The 22,293-nt window shown below is 32.9% G+C and overlaps 1 protein-coding gene across 1 annotated transcript in view; it reads left to right on the top strand.

Annotated features, from left to right (window-relative positions):
* The window catches only part of LOC128982231 (uncharacterized), a 38,519-nt gene that overhangs the window by 5,733 nt on the left and 10,493 nt on the right, over positions 1-22,293 (top strand). The window contains exons 2-9 of the mRNA XM_054401299.1: positions 14,588-15,179; positions 15,813-15,986; positions 16,403-16,665; positions 17,250-17,419; positions 17,882-18,272; positions 19,659-20,073; positions 20,561-20,815; positions 21,313-21,565. Coding sequence (XP_054257274.1) covers positions 14,588-15,179; positions 15,813-15,986; positions 16,403-16,665; positions 17,250-17,419; positions 17,882-18,272; positions 19,659-20,073; positions 20,561-20,815; positions 21,313-21,565 — 2,513 coding nt within the window. The remainder of the gene's footprint in view (positions 1-14,587; positions 15,180-15,812; positions 15,987-16,402; positions 16,666-17,249; positions 17,420-17,881; positions 18,273-19,658; positions 20,074-20,560; positions 20,816-21,312; positions 21,566-22,293) is intronic.

Genomic DNA, 22,293 nt, shown 5'->3' with positions numbered 1-22,293 from the left:
ATTTCTGCAATGCTACATACTTTTAGAACAAGTTATTTTTTACGTTCTTACAGTGGTGGTGAATCTTGTGATGCTATTGTTCTCATATCATAAATATAGATTCAAAACCGTTATCTATAAAAACAATATAATCGTCATGGCCAATAAAAAAGAGACTATATGAAACAAATCTTATTAAAATACATCGATAGTTACCACTATATCTTCTTACAACATTGTGTGACCAAACCAAATTTGAGACCATGATCAATATCAATATCAGTTTCTGCAATTTTGACTGCTGTCATTGTAAACACTGTCCAAGGGTCTGCTCCAGAATATGCAAACCCACATTCATTCAGGACTTTAAGGTAGTATGTAACGAAACTATAAATAAGCCCCATTTGTCTGTTTAAAGTTTACAATAGTATATTTCGTACCTAGGGCCGAAAACGAGGTTTTGCTGGCTCGAGATAGTTTTTAAGTTCGAGATGAAGTCGAGAACTTAAATCGATCGAGAGCTGCAAAACCATTTTCGGTCCGTGGTACAAACACTATTTTTCACCACACTACTACTATTCACAATAATAATAATGAAAACTGATAGTCAACGCAACTTTAAGGTTATGCGAAGAAGTAATTTCAGGAATCAGCAAAAATAATAATAAACAGTTGCTAGGCAACGGTGAAAATAAAACAATTGTATTTCAATGCTATGGATATTGTTTGTGTAATAAGTATGCAAGCGGACAGCTGATTTTGCGGCCCCGGGATGTAAAAACCTGCTCGGTCCCCAAAATACGATGACAGCTGGCATGGCCAGCAAAACGTAACTTTCAGCCACCAATTAACGTATGTAATACAGCCAAAAACGTCATAGTGTGGTGAAAATGTTCTTTACAGGCTTTAAGCTAAAACAAGATTACTAGATCAGCAACTTTAAATTTAACTTTTAGTTTTTACATTATTTCAAAACTGTCTGATTTCGGAAAAAGTTCAAATTCAACAAAATTTAAAATGGTTCTGTTTTAATAATTTTAATGTATCGAACCATCACAAGATCAATTCAATATTTCGGCGTAGATATAACAAGAAAATAGATTAAATTCTTGCAACACAACGTAAACAGAAACACTTTTTGCATTGCAGGATTCACTGGCTACTGATGTGCTCCTCTATAATACATCAATCACTCATGTCCGGCGTTGGCGGACGTGTCTTTGACGGTTTACACTTTATCGAGCTTTCATGTAGCCAAGAAACACGCCCTGACCTTTAGCGCTGCTGCCACTTTCAGTTTATGATTAATGGCTGATAAGAACGACGTTGGGTGAAAAGTTTTTTAGAAAACTCATTTTGCAAGGTAGTATTTTACAGGTAAATAAAATGGAAACATGAAAAAATCATTAATATCAAGGTTATGTTAATAAATTAACTTACGAGAGCTAGATGATGTGTTAATTGTTATAATACCTTTAAAATAAACATTTATAAAAAAAACTACGATTATTTTGTTGAACATGAAAATGTGCTTATGTAAAAATGAACGTACAATTTGATTACCAACAAGCGTTAAAACAAATAGACACGAGTAGGTAAATAGGTAAAAATTAAAAATTATATACGATTTGGAAATTAGATCGGAGCCCCTTAAGAAACAGATAATTAATGCAAAACCCTCAGAGTATAGTTTTATTGCACGTTAACCAAATTTGTATATTTGCTTTAGTGTTTTGAACTGTACTGTGTACAAAGGAACAATGTGTAAATGACAGACATAAGCCAAGAGCAGTCAAATTGTTAACTAATTATATAAATCCCAGTCCAGTGTAACAGAGGCCTTGTGTCAAACAAACGTTTGAGCAACCGTTATAGAAATGTATTATTTATAAAACTGTTTAGATTGTTGATATATCTGAAGCGTACATATACAATTTTAGTATATTTATTGGAAATAAAATCATTATTACACCAAACAGAAATTTAAATTTAAACTTAACAACTTAACTTAAACTTAACAATTTAAATTCATACGTAGCAATTATTGTTTGTAACGCAGCTATCACAATGCCATTAAAGCAAGTATGGGATTTTTACATAACAATTGTCACTAATAAACATAGAAAAATTGCTTAATTTCAATTAGAACATAAAATGGATCAGTTATATTTTCTGGACGACACACTATTGCGTGGATAGATGAGTAGTTATGGTGCTTGCCTTCAAATCTTAAGGCTGCTGGTTTGATTCCAAGCGAGATCGTTTCCAAATACAGATGCCACTTGTACTGAAGTAATGTTATATATTTGTAAGACCAGGGTTTGAAAAAGTAACAAAATGCCATTGGTAAAGAAAAAAACAAAAAAACTTAAATACTGTTAAAGGAAGATTAACGAAACAGTCAAAATACTTAAATTACTCTAACGTTTATTGAGTAGCAATATTAACTCTAGGATATTCAATGCGAGGGATTAGGTTTTAATTCAACTGTCAGTTTCCGTAAAACTCTTGAAAAACAATCGAAGGAACGGAAATCCACGTCATAGTTAGTTAATATTCACTCTTTACGTCATACGAGATTTGTTCTGAACATTATTTAACACCACTTAAATTTACTATCTTTGTCATTCAAATGCTAATCAGCTGTTTAAACTGATGATTTCTTTTTATACAACAATAACAGCAAAAAAGGTGATTAATGCCACACAGAAGTAAGTTGTACTACAATACAAATCTGTAGTTATTCATAAAGTGAGAATATTAGACATAGTATTCAATTCGTTATTGGTTTCCCGACCATTTTACCTTGAGTAATAAATGAAAATATACGTAACATTATATTTTTGCAATTAAATAGTTTTTTGCACAGAAAAAATATATATAACTTGATATACCGAAGTATAGTCAACATCTAATTTTGTTCACTTGAAGGGTTTTTTTATCCAAACAAAATATGTTTATTGTGACGTAGCATACATAGAGCATATCATTTAAATATTAAATAATGCTGTTATGTAGATGACACCAGACAGTCTGTATACTGTATACAATAATGGCCAATGGTTTTCTCAGTATCATCCCTTTTAGACTCGTCCTACCTAACTTAACCTATGTGGACGATCGAGATGTCATTATTTGATTGTATGATTTAATGGGGGGACGAACAGTAACTAAAAAGGTAAAATGGTCCGTGGCCCTGCACCCATATGTCTAGAGTTTTCTTCCAAGGGTGCAGTGTTGCTGACAAAAAATCTTTATAACGATTTCAGATATGCATTGAAATTTAACAGCTCTTTCAGTTACATGTTAGCTATAGTCAGATAGTTAACAAAGGGTTAAAAAGTTCACGAAACGAGATTTAATTGCATATTCGACCTAGGTGATAGCTGTAGCCTTCTTCAGGTCGGTAAAACACTCTTTATGGTATATATATAAAATGAATTAATTTTATCGTAAATTAGCTGTTGCATTAAACGAAAAAAACTCAAAAGACAGGTAAATAGGCTATTTTATTATTCGTTTTGCCCAAAAACATGTGTTAAACTCTTATCTATTAAAATGTGCGGTTGGCAAATTCACATGTATTTAAGTTATCCATTAACGAGTATAATTTATCTACTAAGCTTTGTATCCCGTTATGTTTAAATCGCAGTAAATTTTCATTGTATATTTAATTGAGTAAAACTCTTCTGATACTATCAGTGGAACCCTGAGTGATACCAAAGCGGCTAAATAAGCGTGAGTGTAGTCTTTGACAATTGAGCTGGAAAACAAGTGTACGTCACGCTTGAGGCGCGATGGTAACGGCCAAAACTCTACAAAAGTTACTTCACTGTTACGGCATTCCCTGACAGGCTCTTGTAGGAGGACGATAAATGTATTTTCATCAACAGGATGTAATAGAGTAAATATTTGCGTTTTGTTAATAGTTCTGAAGTCAGTAAATGATATATAGTTTGTTTAACTTGCTTCGCACTAATCGAACCGTGTATGGACTAACTAAGTATTTTTTTTACTTCACGGATCTTCTGTCTATTATTTTTGATTTGTACAACAATTATGTTTTCTCTAATAGAAATTAGAGAAATAAAAAATGTTTCTTATTTTATCATTGTTGTAAAGGAACACAGTAAACATTATAACGTCATTTATGTTAGATTAATCAAGGCTTCATCTTCTATTACTATTCAAGACAGTAAATTAAAAGTAAGTGTTAAATTTGAACTTAATATAAATTCAATGCAAGTGACGGTAGAATACAATAAGGTTATATGTTATGTTTTGTTACTTATAAAAGCCAGTACCATTTAGTTACCCAATGATCAATGCCACTTTAGTTTAGTTTTGAGCCACAAACATGATTATGACTTTTCTTAGAACTAAGCCTCCTTACAATACGATAACTATGGATATTTAGCTACCAAACTATTTTATTAAAATAATCTTATAGATAAGTTTTAGATTGATTATATTAATATAAATAAAAATGCGGACACTGGTGTGAAATTGACATTGTGAAATTGCGTCTTAAAATCCTAGCTAGTCCTAGGATGACTGATAACTAAAGCATCTTCAACGCCCGATATTTTATCTGTCAGGTGAAAACTAAATAAATTATACAAACCACTTTATATCTGAAATAAATTACATGAGGAAAAAGCAGGCAGTATTTATCAAAATATTAGAATAGGTCTAATCATGATCTCTTAATGTTTTACAGTAAAATAATGATATAAGAATATTTATTATTAAAATGAGTAACATATTACTCAAGTAAACATTCTAGTACACATTATTTGTTGTAATGTTTAAACGACCTTCTACATTTTTAAACTTATCGTTATAATAAAATTACTTAAATGCACAAAACGCGAATATAATAAAATAAATAAACCATTAGTATAGTAATATACCGCTCCTTGTATACATATTTTAATAGTACGATGGACAAACTACATAATGCAAACTTTAAATTTGGACTAAAAGTCCTGTTCACAAAGAACGTTGTATAATATAAAAGTACCATCCGTCAAATTATTGTTTAATTAAAGTGAAATGTTGCCAATAACCGCAAACATTTTAAGATCAAAACAAAACTCTTCGATTTTTGTTCACGATGTTTTCTTCGATTACAGAACTTTAATTTTTCCTTAAATATACGCCAATGTTTTAGTTAGGGCTCAGATTATTATATGGTTGAACCATACTAATTTTATATATACTGTACAACATATATATAATTGAAGGACTTACGAAAATTGTAGATTTTTTATCATTACAGAGGTACTACTTCATTTAAAACATTTACTAAACGTAACACAGATAGTATTGATCGGTTGCGGTGTTTCTCATTAAGATAGGATTAAGCGGATTAGGTTCATGAACCAAGATAATATCAGCTGTAACCGCAGGTAGGAATCATTCCAGACACATATTAAGAGTATAGTGGACTTTGGATGTGTTAAATACATATGAGGAAATAGCAAAAAGATATAATCAGGGTTTTAAATATTTTACCTTGCAACTTTACAACTTTATTACACTTTTCAATCAAATATTTTCCTAACAACAACATCTGTACATGGACATTTTATGCTTGAACATATACTCGTCCATAGCACTAATTTCCACGTTAAATTAAAAGTAATACTAAATATTTTTATTGATTACTATAACTTGTAATAATTCATATTTTGCCAAAATTATTGTCATTGCGTATCGTAATAATCCAATCTGTATATAAAACATGTCAAATGTTTTGTAGACAGTCATTATTGGATAAAACTATAAGAGCAAATAACAATAAAATATAATTATTAATCTTAGGGACGAGTCATTCATAATTAGATTATTTGGAATTAGGATTTAAATATAAATTTCATGGTGACAATTCTCTAACGGCAAAAAAGAAGAGTAAAATAATAATAGATGAGTGAACGAAGTGAACGAATCTATGTATCGTGTTCGTGTCTAGCGGAGTCGGAGAAAAGTTGTGTGTCTGTGTGTTCGCACCAAAAACTCAAGAACCGTCGCACTTATAGCGTTCAAATTTTGCACAAATAATTATGACACGACTGGGAAGACCTCATTAAAATTCTAGACGATTCCGCTCAGTAGTAATTATAAAATACTTAAAAAACATTTTTAAATTTGTCCCATAAGAATAACATTAGGAGCTACCTTCTTCTTCTTTGTATTTGTTTACGTTTTGCGACCAACAATTTTGTTGTCAACTCTAAAGACAGAGAGAACAACTTTTATTCTAAGCTCTTTCATTCATGGAGTAAACAGTTTGGCGTCTATGAATATATATCATTATAATTTCACAGCTTTCAGAATAATAAATTGAACTTTACTATATTAGTCGGCATTAATTTGTATACAGATTATGTACAGTATTAAAACTCAGCTTTACATCACAAATATGAATACATTTACTATTAAGCAGCTGTTTACATTGTTTAATTTAATGTTAGTCTATTTTTATATTAAAAAACATGCTGTTGGCAAACCAACAGGCAAACCTGTATGCAGTTCTAGAATACAAAATAATAATTTTACAAAATTAAATCACAACGGCTTTGGTTTATATTCAAGTTTTAAAAGTTAAATTAAATAGGCCATAAGATGAGAACAGATTTAACATATTTATTCGTGTTTGCGCTTGGGCGGAAATAAATAACCTATTAAATTATTAGGCCTATATGCTGCGTTCAGAAAATGTAACGACGTCATCGCTTAACAAAACTTATCACCTATTTCACCTATTTTATCTGTAATAAACTGTTTTTGAAACATGATCATAGTAGTATACAGGTAAGTTGATAGCTTTCACTGGTTTCAGCTACCAGGAAAAATAAACAGTTTTCTCTGATAAGTTAATTGATTGCCTACCTTAAATAATTTGTCAGGGAACTGATTAAAACACAATGTTAATTTATTGATCAACAAATTAATTCCCATCAAAAAAATAAAATTATAAATGTCCCAAATTTTAACCAAAGATGTACAGTTATGAATAAATCGCATTAAGTACTGCATAAGCAAAATCATTGATAAAAAGTTAACGATGCCTACAGGGTACGAAGTGGTCACCTGGCGTTTATCAGCCGAGTGCGCTATCCACTACAACACGAACAATTTTAAAATCAATGACGACACGGTTGTGTTGTTCCTTGATCCCAGTAACTAGCCCGGCAACAATGCTGGCAAACAGATGAAGACGAAGACCTTTCCACGATCCCAGTGGCTAACCCGCTTCAACAATGGTAACTTAGCTGCTGTTGTGCATACATCGGTTTGCCATTTGATTTTGAATGTTGAATTGTATAGTAATACAACCATTACTGTATACTAACTTACTTCTAGAATACAGGAAAATTCTTCGTACAAGAGGTAAGTTAATAATAAAATAACGATATTACTCTTTATAGCTGTTTGTTTAATAATACAGGTTACTACAAAATTAATAACAATCTGTCCTGTGTGGCATGCATTACTTGGTGAAATTCCTGCCGATGGATTAGGCTAATCGTTGCTACACGTTGAAAACAATTAATTATTGTTAAATAAGTAGGCCTAAATGTTGCTAGGAGAACATGAAAGGTGGTCGTTAAAAACACTACAAGATAATTTATACCAATAAAAGTCACACAGCACTTTACTTATTTAGATGTAAATAAGTAACATACTTGGCCTAGGCCTTTTTAGACCTGAAAATACAATGCTGAGTTTACTAAGTTAAATTGTTGAGGCATTAGGCCTATATAGACCATATTAAGAAAGGACTTAGCATATCTGTGTCAACTTAGATGAAAATGAATAACCAATTATTAAATTAAACTTAGGCCTCTATATGCTTTGTGGTTTAATTAATAAGTATTAGATGTAAGTATGTCTTAACAAAAATACAAGGCCTAGCCTACCACCAATTTATCAATACTGTAGGCTACTTACTAATCTGTAACACTAACACTACACACTATTGCATAACATTAAACCTTAGTAGTCTACAAGTAAGTTGATAGGTTTCACTGGTTTAAGTTAGTTTAAATAATTTTACAAATCGATTAAGTACATTAACTCAGCATATAAATACTTAACTTTAACAGTCTGTTTGGGAAATGATTAAAAAACAAAGTTAATAACAAATAATTCTGTTCATAAAATAAAATTATAAATGCCTCAAATAAAAAAAGTAGCCTACAGCAAAGAATAAATCACATTCTAAGCAAAATTGTTGTCAAAAAGATAGTGATGCAGATGGGATTCGAACTCGGACCTCTAGGTTGACAGCCGTGTACTCTAACCACTACACCACGACAACAGTTTGCTGACAGTCAGTATCGTTGTGCTAATGGAATTACCAGCTGGTACACATGTTTGCTAGCCACCTAAAACTAGCCTACCTACATAATATATTATTTAAGATCTTTTAATTACTATTAGCATTTGGCTATAAACAGAATGCTATTAGACAACTCAAGGCTATGCTAATGATTTTCTGAGCAAAGCTTTGATTCCACGGTCTATTATTTAAAATAAATTAAGAATTATTGAGCGTAGCCAGGGAATCTCGTATATTACTTACACTCCCTTTTTTGATTTTGTACATAATCCTCGCGGAGGCTGAAGTAAACAGGAAATTTAACATAGTCGTAGTAACTAACCAAAAGACTACACGCGACAAAAACTAAAGACTATTTGCGGGGAAGGCATTAATCCAAAATACTAGATTAGTACAAATTGGAATAAAGGGCTTTTCTATACGTGAATTTAAACTTTTAGAAATTTAATAAGAATCTTAAGAGGTTTATTGGTCATCATGGCATTATTTTCAATATAGCCTAACAATTAAAAGGCAAACAATTAAAATATTTGTAACATTTTATGTTAGTCAACAAATCATCTAAACTAGCATTACAAATACAGAACAAAAGGGCAAACAATCGGATTATAATACCTTGAGCACAATTTACTCAAAAAGAATAGGGTAATAAATTAGGGTCACCAAAATTAGTCTAATGTATTATGACTTAAGTTACTTTAAATAGCCATTCAATTTATGTGAATCAAATGTACCATTTGACTTTGGATAATGCAAACAGGCATTTCAATAATGTGAAGATTATATAGCCTACCATTGACTAGAGTAATTTTGTCTATGGTTTTACCTATAAGTCAGGTATTTATCAGATTGTCAACACGAATTAGGATTTTACTGTTCATTTATTTACTCAACAACTTCAATATGTTACCTATTTACTTTAGATTTCAGAATTTAAAATATTACATGTAGCCTACTAAAAAATCAGGCTGAATGTCCATTCTATGTTGATAGAATGTTTTAAACAAAATTAGGTACCGTAATCAGTTATTAATAAAGGTCATGTAATAAGATGTACAGTACCGGCAAGTATTAAATTTGATTACCCATACAATTGACACATACAACAATAATCTGTGTAATATTAAGCAACAATTAGTGTTGTGTCTGGTATTATTTATTGTTTTAGAGTTTGTTACACTAACTAATAGAATTCAAATGTTTTTGGTGTGATGATACAACTAGATGCCTCGAATGAAGAAGAAAACAAAACAAACTAAGCAAAATGATTCGGCTGGAGCAGCTAAATCCAGAAAGGAAAAGGCTCGATTGCGAATGCAAAAGTTAAGGTAAGTGTGGTAGAGTTTTACATTTTCACAAAGAATATTTATAAAAAATAAAATTATTCATGGTGGCAATAGAAGTGTTGAATATTTCTTCTCATATTCCTCTCATCCTCACATTCGCTGTCGCCTATTACACCAAGTTTATTTACTACACACAAGTTCCAAATAAACACTGAAAGATAATTGTATAAGAATTAGACACACATTCATACGTTGCCCATTTTTGGACCATATCTTATAATCACAAATGGAAACTTTGAACTTATTTATCTAAATTATAAAAGACAAGCATATACAGTAAGTTGAAAGTTATTTATCTATTGATTATAATTCCAGATCTTGCGAGACTCCAGATCAGGCGTTTCATCGCCGAATAAAAAACACCCAACGAATGGCCATAAAAAGGTACGTATTATACTGAAAGCTTTTGTTGGAAACAAAAAATTATTATTGTACATTTTGAGTTTACCCATATGCTATAAGCATGGTATCATTTATATCTCTTTTATAAACGGCTTCTATCCATAGGGGAAAATCCCAAAGTAAAAGTTTTAAACTCCAATCTTGAACTAAACCGAGGGTAACTGCTATGCAAATTCTACAAATAATACAAGGACTTTTTTCATACTATAATGAATCTAATTTGTCCCTTTACATGTCATTATTATTTAATTAAATTGCTTTTGTGTAATATAGCTCTAATATCTACACAGAAGGCATAACAGTTAATACATTTTAGGTCAACTGAGACACCCAAAGAACAGACAAGGAGAAGAAAAATAGACGCAAAACTTAAAGCCAATATCAGGTAACTTACACAGTTTAAATAATAACATTAATCGTAAAACAACATGACATTGAATAATTTAGTATTCGCAAAAACGCAAATAGAATTTATTGCGTTTATGCTATTTCATAACGTAATTCTATGAACTCTGAAATTAAATGGCTGATTACTTTTCCATTATAATTGTAACAGATTAATAGACAAAATATAAAATTTGAAATGGGCATATATCCTATACTCTAATACGAGCAAAGTTTGCTTGTATGTATGTATGTATGTATGTATGTATGCTTGCATCAAGATCTCGAAAACGGCTCCGACGATTTTCTTCAAATGTTGTATATAGTTTATTTCTGGCCTAAAAACGAGTTTACTGCAAATAGAACTGCCAACAAAAATCTAATTACATAGAAAAATGAAACTGAAAATCACATTTTTTTAACATTAGTCTTATGGGTTGCTAGGTAACCATGTTGGCTGAATTAAATAACAAGGAAAAAGTAAACAAAAGACTTGTAATTTGTCTATCCACAGTATACTAGCAAAACAAAATACAGTACAAAAGGAAAAACATCAGTTGTTACTATTGAGCAAAGATTATACTGAAGATTACTCGATTCTATAGTCAAGGGTAGCAGTGTGGAGTGTGGGATTTGTTTATGACGATTAGATTACGGTATCTGCAATCCTTAAATGCTATGGAAAGGGAGGAAATAGGTCCACGACATAGGAAGTGGTGAAGGAAGTAGTAAAGGTGAGCAGTCTGGAGTGTGGGAACTGTTTTTAAGGTAATCTGCAATCCTAAAATGTAATGGGAAGGGAAGAAAACAGGTCCATGACGTAGAAAATGAGGAAGGAAGTTGTAAGGCTAGCAGTGCAGAGTGTGGGAACCGTCTGCGGCATTTATGTATCTGCAATTCTAAAATAGTATAAGGAAGGAGGGCAAACAGGTCTACGACATAGGGAGTGGTGAAGGAAGTAGTAAGGGTGAGTTGTCCGGAGTGTGGGAATTGTTAATAACGATTAGATCAAGTTATCTACAATCCTAAAATGCTATGGGAAGGGAGGGAATCAGGTTTGCGACGTAGGAAGTGGTGAAGGAAGTAGTAAAGGCGAGCAGTCTGGAGTGTGGAAACTGTTTATGACGATTAGATCAAGTTATCTACAATCCTAAAATGCCGTGGGAAGGGAGGGAAGGAGGTCTGCGACATAGGAAGTGGTCAAGGAAGTAGTAAAGGCGAGCAGTCTGGAGTGTGAAAACCTTTTATGACGATTAGATTAAGGAATCTACAATCCTAAAATCCTATGGGAAGGGATGGAAAGAGGTCTGCGACATAGGAAGTGGTGAAGGAAGTAGTAAAGGTGAGAAGTCCCGAGTGTGGGAAATGTTTATGACGATTAGATTAAGGTATCTACAATCCTAAAATGCTATGGGAATGGAGGAAAACAGGCCTGCGACGTAGGGAGTGGTGAAGGAAGTAGTAAAGGTGAGCAGTCCGGAGTGTAGGAACTGTTAATAACGATTAGATCAAGTTATCTACAATCCAAAAATGCTATGGGAAGGGAGGGAAAGAGGTCTGCGACATAGGAAGTTGTAAAGGAAGTAGTAAAGGCGAGCAGTCTGGAGTGTGGAAACCGTTTATGGCGATTAGATTAAGGTATCTACAATCCGAAAATGCTATGGGAATGGATGGAAAGAGGTCTGCGACGTAGGGAGAGGTGAAGGAAGTAGTAAAGGTGAGCAGTCCGGAGTGTGAAAACTGTTAATGACGATTAGATCAAGTTATCTACAATCCTAAAATGCTATGGGAAGGGAGGGAAAGAGGTCTGCGACATAGGAAGTGGTCAAGGAAGTAGTAAAGGTGAGCAGTCTGGAGTGTGGAAACCGTTTATGACGATTAGATTAAGGAATCTACAATCCTAAAATCTTTTGGGAAGGGATGGAAAGAGGTCTGCGACATAGGAAGTGGTGAAGGAAGTAGTAAAGGTGAGATGTCCGGAGTGTGGGAAATGTTTATGACGATTAGATTAAGGTATCTACAATCCTAAAATGCTATGGGAATGGAGGGAAACAGGTCTGCGACGTAGGAAGAGGTGAAGGAAGTAGTAAAGACAAGCAGCCCGGAGTGATGGATCTGTTAATGACGATTAGATTAGGGTATCTGCAATCCTAAAATGCCGTTGGAAGAGAGAGAAACAGGTCCGTGACGTAGGAAGTGGTGAAGGAAGTAGTAAAGGTGAGCAGTCTGGAGTCTGGGAACTGTTTTTGGGAATTACATTAAGTTATCTACAATCCTAAAATGCTACGAGAAGGGAGGAAAACAGGTTCATGACGTAGGAAACGGTGAAGTAAGTAGTAAAGCTAGCAGTGCAGAGTGTGGGAACTGTCTGTGGCATTTATGTATCTGCAATTGTAAAATGGTATAGGGAAGGAGGGCAAACAGGTCCACGACGTAGGGAGTTGTGAAGTAAATAGTGAAGGTGAGCAGTGTGGAGATTGAGAGTGGATTAATGAATCTGCAATACTTTTCAGAGTAATCTAATAATTTTCCCCGAGCAAAGCTCGGTCCCCAGGTACTTTTATTTAAACAACAATCTTTCAATTCTTCAATTTCTTTCAATCTGGATGTTTTAATCTCAATTATTTTGAAAACGTAAAAAAAACGTTGAAAAACGCCAATCTAAATACAAGTAAAGGGAATATATTCATATCTTTGTTCTCATTCTAAATCATTCACAGGTTTATCGCTAAACAAATACATTCTCATATCCACTTATCAAATAAGACAATTTTAAAACTGGATTTCTTGCTATAAAAAACAAAAATTAACGTTTTATTAAAAAATAATAAAGCCATATACAGTATGGTAGTTACTTATCAGCGGTTTTATTACATTTTTAATCAAAATATTTTTCAAGGGCTCGAGCAACTTCGATTCAGAGGTTATCTACCCAATCGAAAGTGCTGAAAGCACAGTCCATAATACGACGGTGTTACTCTGAAAAAGAGAAACAGCGCCAGAATCACAAATGGAAACTTTGAACTTATTTATCTAAATTTTAAAAGACAAGCATATACAGTAAGTTGAAAGTTATTTATTGATTATAATTCCAGATCTTGCGAGACTCCTGATCAGGCGTTACATCGCCGAATAAAAAACACCCAACGAATGGCCATAAAAAGGTACGTATTATACTGAAAGCTTTTGTTGGAAACAAAAAATTATTATTGTACATTTTGAGTTTACCCATATCCGTTTTCTTATGTTTACCTTTTTTAAGATAGGTACATAAAGAATATTACTGTTATAATCATACAGTCAAGGGGTATGTTTGTAAAGATTTTTTATGTTGATAATTCTGGAGGGTTGAGTTAAACAAACTAGACCTTTGGTGGTAATACAATTAAAACTGCAATGCTATAAGCTACCTTACGGATCATTGCATAAAGCATTTGCATGTACAGTATCAGAAGATAATTTCTAGCCAAATAAAATTGCAATGAGACTGTTTTAATAGCTTATCACATCTGTCTTTTCCCAGACTTCAGCTTTACCATGAAAGCTACAATTACAACATCTTCATACAAGGCAAATTTGGCAAAGTTTTAAATGGTTCCGTGTTTCCTTCCATGCTATAAACGGCTTCTATCCATAGGGAATAATCCTGAAGTAAAAGTGTTAAACTCCAATCTTGAGCTAAACCGAGGGTAACTGCTATGCAAATTCTACAAGTAATACAACATACAAGGTCTATTTTCATACCATAAAGAATCTGACTTGTCCCTTTACATGTACCATTATTATTTCATTACTTTTGTGTAATAACTCTAATATCTACACAAAAGGCATTACAGTTAATACATTTTAGGGCTACTGAAACACCTTAAGAACAGTCAAGGAGAAGAAAAACAGAGGCAATCATTAAAGCCAAAATCAGGGGAACATTAAATATAAAACAAAATGACATTGAATAATGCAATATTTGCATACAATTAAATTAAACTAACCATGTATACACGCTATTTATTATCCTGATTATTACACACAAATTACAAATAAATTGTGATTAAAGAAAAATAGTAAAGTAATATACAACGGTAAGTTTATCAGCGGTTTTATTACATTTTTAATCAAAATATTTTTCTAGGGTTCGAGCAACTTCAATTAAGAGTACACAATTGAAAGTGCTGAAAGCACAGTCCATAGTGCGACGGTGTTACTCTGTAAAAGAGAAACAGCGCCACTCGACTGTTAGGATACTTCGCTCTCTTCAGGGTACAAACACAGCACATTTCCGGACAATGCCTCACCGCCCTCAGATAAGGGAACAGTCTGAAGCTTTGGAGCAGTTGTTCGAAGAGACGATGCTCTCTGTGGATTGGCAGACATGTTTCCAATGTCAAAGGTCTGTCCTTAGCCATAGGAAAAAACGCTGTGGGAAGCGTTGTAGCCAGTTTTCAGCTGTCAATGACATGGACCCGGGGCCAGTTCCGGATGAACTGACTGGCTTGACTTATCTTGAGCAGCAGCTGATTGCGAGAGTGCATCCTGTTGTCAGTGTCTACCGGATCAAGGGACACCAACTAGGCTACAGCGGCAACGTCATCAACTTCCCACAAGCGGTTGAGGAGTTTGCGGCAGTTCTGCCTCACCGTATCACCAGCTTGTCTGCTGTGATTGTTGTGCGGATGAGGAACAGTGCCACTGACTACGTGGACTTCCATGTTAGGGCCAGTAAGGTAAATATCAATTACTTTTAGGGGTCCCTTGAGCAAACGGCACATTTTTGTATAATGTTCATATTTGTTTTCATTAGCAGTTACAGACAACATACTTTGGTTTACATTCCATTTAATAATCTAACAAACTTATTATTTTGAAATAGGATATAGATGAACCCTCATAGAAATACGAAGATGAATTCATGCAATATGTAAAACTAAAAATAAAAATAAGATAGACAGTGTTCTTCTTCTGTCTTATTCTAAATTATTCACCAGCTTCCCGATAAAGACCTAATGCAAAGCTAAAATATGCCAAAATAATGTTGTTTTTTTATACTCAGCTGGAATTGGATTGCTATAAAGTTAGATGGATATAATTCATACATTTTTTATAGCTTAATCTTGTTGGTCCAGCATTCATATTTGTGTTGTTTTAAAAACAAAAGTGTGCCTTTGATTTTATTAGGTTGTCCAGCCAGAGGGGAGTTAATAATTACTAAAGAAGGCTCGGTTATTCTGGTGCTTTATTTAAGTACAAGTAGGCACGTTTTAAGAAAGATCAGACTATGACGTGGTGTAATTATTAAAAAACATTACATAACAATTATTAATGAAAGAAAATTGATAGTTAAATTATTGATTCAATAGGTCAAGAAAGCCCTTATGTGGCTCAAGCAGAATAACCGATATTATTTTGATATCACAATATCTGATGAGAACATGGCGTTACTGCCTGAGGATGGGGACGCTTCAGCATTTCTGCCTTCATTTTTTGATGCATCAGAAGGGGAGTCAGAAAATCAGGATGCTTTGGAAAATGAGGTATTATTATATTTTTATTTAAAATCCGATCTGATTAATGAGATAAGCTTGTTTTGCATTTACTAATATTTGGGTTAGAAGTATTAGTACAGTACTTTAACACCATGGTAAGATTTTGTTTATAATTTTACTTTTCCCATGATTGTTACGAAAAAATATTAACATGAAGTCATACCTTTGCATAAGAGAATAATCTTTATAAAACAATTATTTATCAGATTTTTTTGTGTATAGTAAATCCACTAGACTGGTGAATATTCTTTAGGAGTGATTGCATATCATAATTTAAATGTATTATTTTGTAATTATTTCATGCATTTTTTCTAATAAAGGGGGTTAGTTTAAAAAAGTAGTAAAGAACTGCAAGAAATAAACAATTAAATTTTAAACTAACTTAAAAATATAAATTTATACAGGTAATAGAAACTAGCGTTCCCAGTATGACGACACCTCACCAGGATGCCCAAGTTGCGGCTGTTCTGGATTGGCCTCCCATCGGCAGTAACCCAATTGAGGAATTCAGGACTCCGGGCTACATTACACAAGCATTTCCAGCATTGTTCCCGACTGGAAATGCAGATTTATCTAATCCTCGAGAGAGTAAGATTTCCCCAACTGAGTACTTCAAGCACCTCATGCTCTTTCATGACCACCGATTTGCCAATGATCCTCGGTTCAGGTTAGTAGTCAAACAGTTTCTAGATTTTGAGTCATTTTTCCTAATAATTGTCTTCAATCAGAATAACCAGGTTAATCATGCCACTATAAGTAAACCTCAGAAAATACGAGGAATATTATATTTTTTGCCAATAAAAAACCTGACTAATATTTTTTGTAAAAATTCACATGTTTAAAATGGTAGGTTCTGTAAAGTAAATCCATTGCAATTTAAGAAAAAGGAAGTAACCCATGATCCCCGTCGTAACATATATACAATAGAACATTTGATTATAGAAATTAAATATTTTTCAATAAATACAAATATGTATATAGAATGTTCTTTTGAGAAATGATTAATTTATGGTACACAATTCCCTCAAATAAAAACCTCTGCTCACACAATCCTGACCTAACTCAAACTGAAGTAATTTAACAGTAGTTTATAAAATGCATAATTGACAGTTTTCTCTTAGATATTAAAGTCAAAGGTAAATATCACGTAAGTGGTAACACAAAGTATACCAAGTGCAAGTCTTTTGATATTTTCAAAATATTTGTAACGTTTGAAATTGTTATTATAAGTCTGTGTAATTTGTTTTAAAGGTTTTTTGCCCTTAACTCGGAAATGAGGTGGAGCGCCCTTAGATCTGGCAATTTGTTTGTACGGCGGCATGAGGAGTTGATTGGGAAATCAATCAAAGATCTAAAAGAAATGATGAAGCGAGATCCATCCATCGTGAAAAAAATTATGTTTTATGCAAACAAGCTAAGAGGTAATTGGCGTTATTTAGTCAACTTTATAATTATTATCTATACAAAGCTTTACTTGCAACAGCCTTAAAAATTTGTCAGTCACTGACTACACATAGATGCATGACAATGTTTCTGTACCATATTTTTAACATATAGAAATTCAAACATTTATGCATAGCATATTCGCTCTTAGTATCTTGTAAGGAATATTCATTCTTTATTCCGTTTACCAATTGAATAATAAGGGATTAATATGACTTTTGTTTCTAAAACTTATGGAATTGATCAAGATTTTGTATTACCAATCTGAATACTGTAGTAGCTTTACAATCATCTGAAAAATGTTTTTAATATTTACATTAGTTTGGTTAATCAAGTAATAAAAAAGTTCATTACTTTATTTTAATTAACCTATATCATGTTAAAACAGAAGTATTGCAATATTAAAATAAATAGTTTACTTTAAGGTTATCAAATTACAGGTACTCGGCCCTACTGGCGAGCTCGGCTGGGAGAGCTTCTCGACATGGAAGCACAGCTTGGCCTGCCCACAGTGTTTTTAACACTGAGTGCCGCTGACCTTCACTGGCCAGATATTTCTAGAATTTTTGGCAATGTTGAGGCAACTGATCTTGAAAGACGTCGACTTGTGGCAGATAACCCACTTACGCCAAGTTGGTTCTTTTACGAAAGAACAGAATTCTTTCTCGACCAAATTCTCTCGAGGCAGCTTGGTGTGAAGGACTTCTGGCGACGATACGAGTGGCAGCATCGCGGAAGCCCACACATCCACATGCTTCTGTGGCTGAAGGATGCGCCCGATGTCACTCGACTATCACAGATGACAGAGGAGGAATTAAATCAGGTTGTTGGGTGAGTATTGATCCTTAATATTGAAAAATTAAAATCAACAATTTAACTTGTTTATTTATGAAAATGTGTGATATAGTATTTCCATGTTAAAAACTGCATCCAAAACTAAAACTTTTTTATTTTTTTGTAATAAACTTTAGTTCAAGTATAAGATTGCGGCAAAGATGCTAATAGTGTTAGACTTTTAAAAGTTAGTGCTTTCCCCATACGCTTTAATTTACACAAATTGATACAGAAATTTATGTTTTTATATGTGATATTAAATATACCCCCGCCACAGCAAACCTGCAGACTAAGCGAATTTCCGTTTGCCTGATTGGATTTACACTCAAATGTCTCTTTAAAATTATCACTTTTATTCCCTATTAAATATTTTTAGTTTAACGAGTACCTACTTAGGTTTGCTGCTACCAGAAGGATAAAAATGTTTTTTTGCTGTTAAACGGTAATACTGTGGTTTAATAAGAAATGAATGTATTTTCCAAATTTAATCAAAATATGTTCATAAACAAACAAACTATAACAGTTAATTTATTCTCCATAAGAATAGCATGGGAATTTTAAATTTACATTTTTTTTGAATTTTCTCCATAACCATTAGGCGCATAATAACGCTTCAATATACTAAATTATTTGTTTTTTTTAAGCTCTACATAATAATTTGGAATGAATTGTGAAATTTTGTGTTTTTAAGGTCGAAAATGGGAAAAACCTATTTTTACCCCATAGGCCCCCGTCCCCATAGTCCAATCACGCTGGTTCGCGAACTCGTTCGAATAAATGTAGGTTTACACGTTTGTACCAAATTTCATCAAAATCGGATCATTTTTGTTTGAGTCGAGTTTTTGTGCTAACGGACACACACACACATATATATATATATATATATGAATTCGAACGGATGGTTTTTTTGGCCTCTAGGGAGCTCAAAACAATAAAGTAAATCGGTCCCAGGTCCAGGTCTTACCATTAGTACTACGGTAATAGCTTATTCCCTATATGGGAAATTCACTAATACACACTATCAAGTTATTTAACTATTCTGTTATAATAGGTGAGGTATTTGAAAGCAACTGTTACAAACAAAATATTATAATACAAATATTAAAAAAAAAACATTTGAATGGAAAAAAATCATATAACCATAACACAACTAGACATTCCATCCCCATTTTAAAGTTGTCGCCAGCTTTTTAATCAAATTTGTCTTAGTTGATGTGAGCAACCTACAGATTGTGCTGGTATAAATTACTGATTTCTGCTGATTACACGGCTGGTTTTTACCAAGTAAAACTAATGGAATGACTTGTAATGAACTGTAGCAACTGTTATGACCCAGCAACTTCTGTATCCAATACTCAATGCTATAACGATCATTTTCTTTAGGTATTTCGACAACCTGATTTGTACCATGAATCCGGGGCTCAACACTCCACTTGCAGAAATACATCCATGTCGGAAACGGTTGTTGGAAGTGGAAGACCGGCAAGTGGATCTCTCAGAATTGGTGAATAAAGTACAGCGACACACCCGCTGCTCTACCAGTTATTGTCTCCGAAAAAATAAAAGGACAAACCAATTAGAATGCCGGTACAAATTCCCATTTGACCTCAGTGACATAACCCACGTTTACACCAATGAGAAGGGAGTCATGGAACTTGTAACTAAGAGAAATGACGCCCTTCTTAATAAATATAACCCGTGGACGTTGCAGTTGTGGCGAGCCAACATGGACATCACGGCTGTCATGTCCAAAGATGCCTTCCTCAACTATATGGCAAAATATGCCAGTAAATCGGAGGTAAGAAAAAATTCAAATATAATATTTTTTACAATGACATATTCCTAAAGTCTTGTACAAGTAATGTTTGCTTAAGTATAATATATGTATATATGCTTTCTTGCACAATTATCTTAATAAATGTCTTTGGGTATTTCCTTCAATTGCTGAAACTCACTAATTTACTAAAATTTTAATTTGAAAACTTGTAATGAAAATTTAAACAAAGATTAACTAATATAAATTTTATTATAACATGGGCTAGGTTATAAGTTTTTAAATGACACCTTGATCATAAAAATATAATAAGTAAACGGAGTAAAAAAGGATTTAACAGATAAAACCCCTAATGAATAAAAAATATACGTAAAAATTATACATAATATGATTTACTTTTAATTGCCATTATACAATGTTCACCCCTTAAAAATTGGTACCATAAGGTTTGCATAGATTTTTATATTTTAACAATATTGTTAATTTATTATTATTATTGTTATTATTGTAGGTCAAATCTAAAACAATGGCAGAAATGTTTGAGAACATTCTAACTAAAGTAGATGACACTGAGCCCGCAAGGAAGGCTGTACAGAAGCTATTGGTGCAAACTTGTAGCGAGAGAGACTTCTCAAGCCAAGAAGTTCTCCATCTAACAACTGGGAAAAAACTATTTTCTGCATCAAGGGCTTTTGTAAAACTGAATTTCGGAGGAGGAGAGTGGATCCCTGCTAGAGTACATCAAGAGCCGACAAGTGAACATGTAGTAAGTGTATTAAATTATTAAATTACTGATCAAACAGATATAGAAAAAAAACATAATGATAATTTTATTGATATGTTTTAATTAACTGGTATAGAAAATAAATATTACATAAACCTTTTAATTTTAGGTGAATAATGTGCTTAAGAAAAGTGTTATTTAGGTTTGTCAAATGCCAAATTTTCTCACAACAACATTGATATTACGGTATTTATTTTTGTTATAACAAATGATAAGATTTGTTAAATTAAGATATCTATATACAATTATTTATTGAAAAGCTATTTCTAATAACTAATCGTCAAAATTATGTTAAAAAGTAAATGTTAAATATTCAACGATATGAAATTTTAAATTGAAAGTTTCAACACAAACAAACTGTTTACGTATTTAAATTAGTAACAGTTAAAAATCGTAGTTTTCACAGCAAATAAAATAAATACAATAGTTGTAATGAACACTCTTAAAAGGTCAATCATATATTTAATTTCCTTTTCTAGGATGAACACGTTAACACCTCTCTCATAGAAAAGTACATCAAACGTCCTCTGGAGTTAGAGAATGTTTCACTATGGGATGTGGCAAGTTTATTTGTTCCAAAGAGGCAAGGAGCGTGGACTCGTCGTCGTGCCCCAGCTATTGTTAGCGTCTTCCCTCGAAGGAAGATAACCTCTGATCCTTCATTGAGGGAGGCCTTCTTTCGACAGGAAGTGCTCCTTAAGGTCCCTTGGCGAGATGAAAATGTAGCAAAAGGTATTACAATCTATATAACCACAGTCAATAATCATGATAATTGTAATCACCTAAATTTTAATGTTTTATATAGTACTAGCAGAGTACCTGTCCTTTGTACGGGGTAGGAATACAAGTTAGAATGCTCATTGTAGTTAAACTCGTGCTTTGCGTCTGCAAAGGGAGAGGAAAATGTTTGAATATTTGGTTATTTTAATTAATAGCATGATATAGTATAGCACATCTACAATAGCCATAATGTTCCATTTCTGCCCCTGAACAATAAAAAAATTGAAATTCTCATTTTTTAGAACTTTTTGATGCTAACTGAATACAAACCCAGCAGCACAATATACACCCAGCACCTGAGCACAATATACCAAAGAAGCGCAATGTCTTTATATAAAATTCGGTCTTGAAATATTTGAATTTTGGATGGGTTCAAATTAGATGATAATTCAAACTAATAGTGCTGCACCCTGTTGATATACCTTATAACTTTTTAATGCTATTTAATATCATAGAACCAACTTCTGTAGTTGAAACAGTCAACAAAATTATTTTGTTCCTTTTAAATGGGAATACTCATAAGGTTAACATGGGAAATTACAGATCCACTGGGGCTTCGCCCAAAAGTATTTTTGAGATAAGAATAGTCTATATGTTAATCGGGAATGTAAGCTATCATCATACCAAATTTCAGCCCAATCCAATCAGTATTTTTCGCAATTACTTGTCACAAAAATCAA

The sequence above is a fragment of the Macrosteles quadrilineatus genome, unplaced genomic scaffold (assembly GCF_028750875.1).
Source record: "Macrosteles quadrilineatus isolate MER2022 unplaced genomic scaffold, UCM_ALF_1.0 Scaffold_204__1_contigs__length_187771, whole genome shotgun sequence".
Lineage (NCBI taxonomy): Eukaryota > Metazoa > Arthropoda > Insecta > Hemiptera > Cicadellidae > Macrosteles > Macrosteles quadrilineatus.
This window is presented reverse-complemented; position numbering and strand designations above follow the sequence as displayed.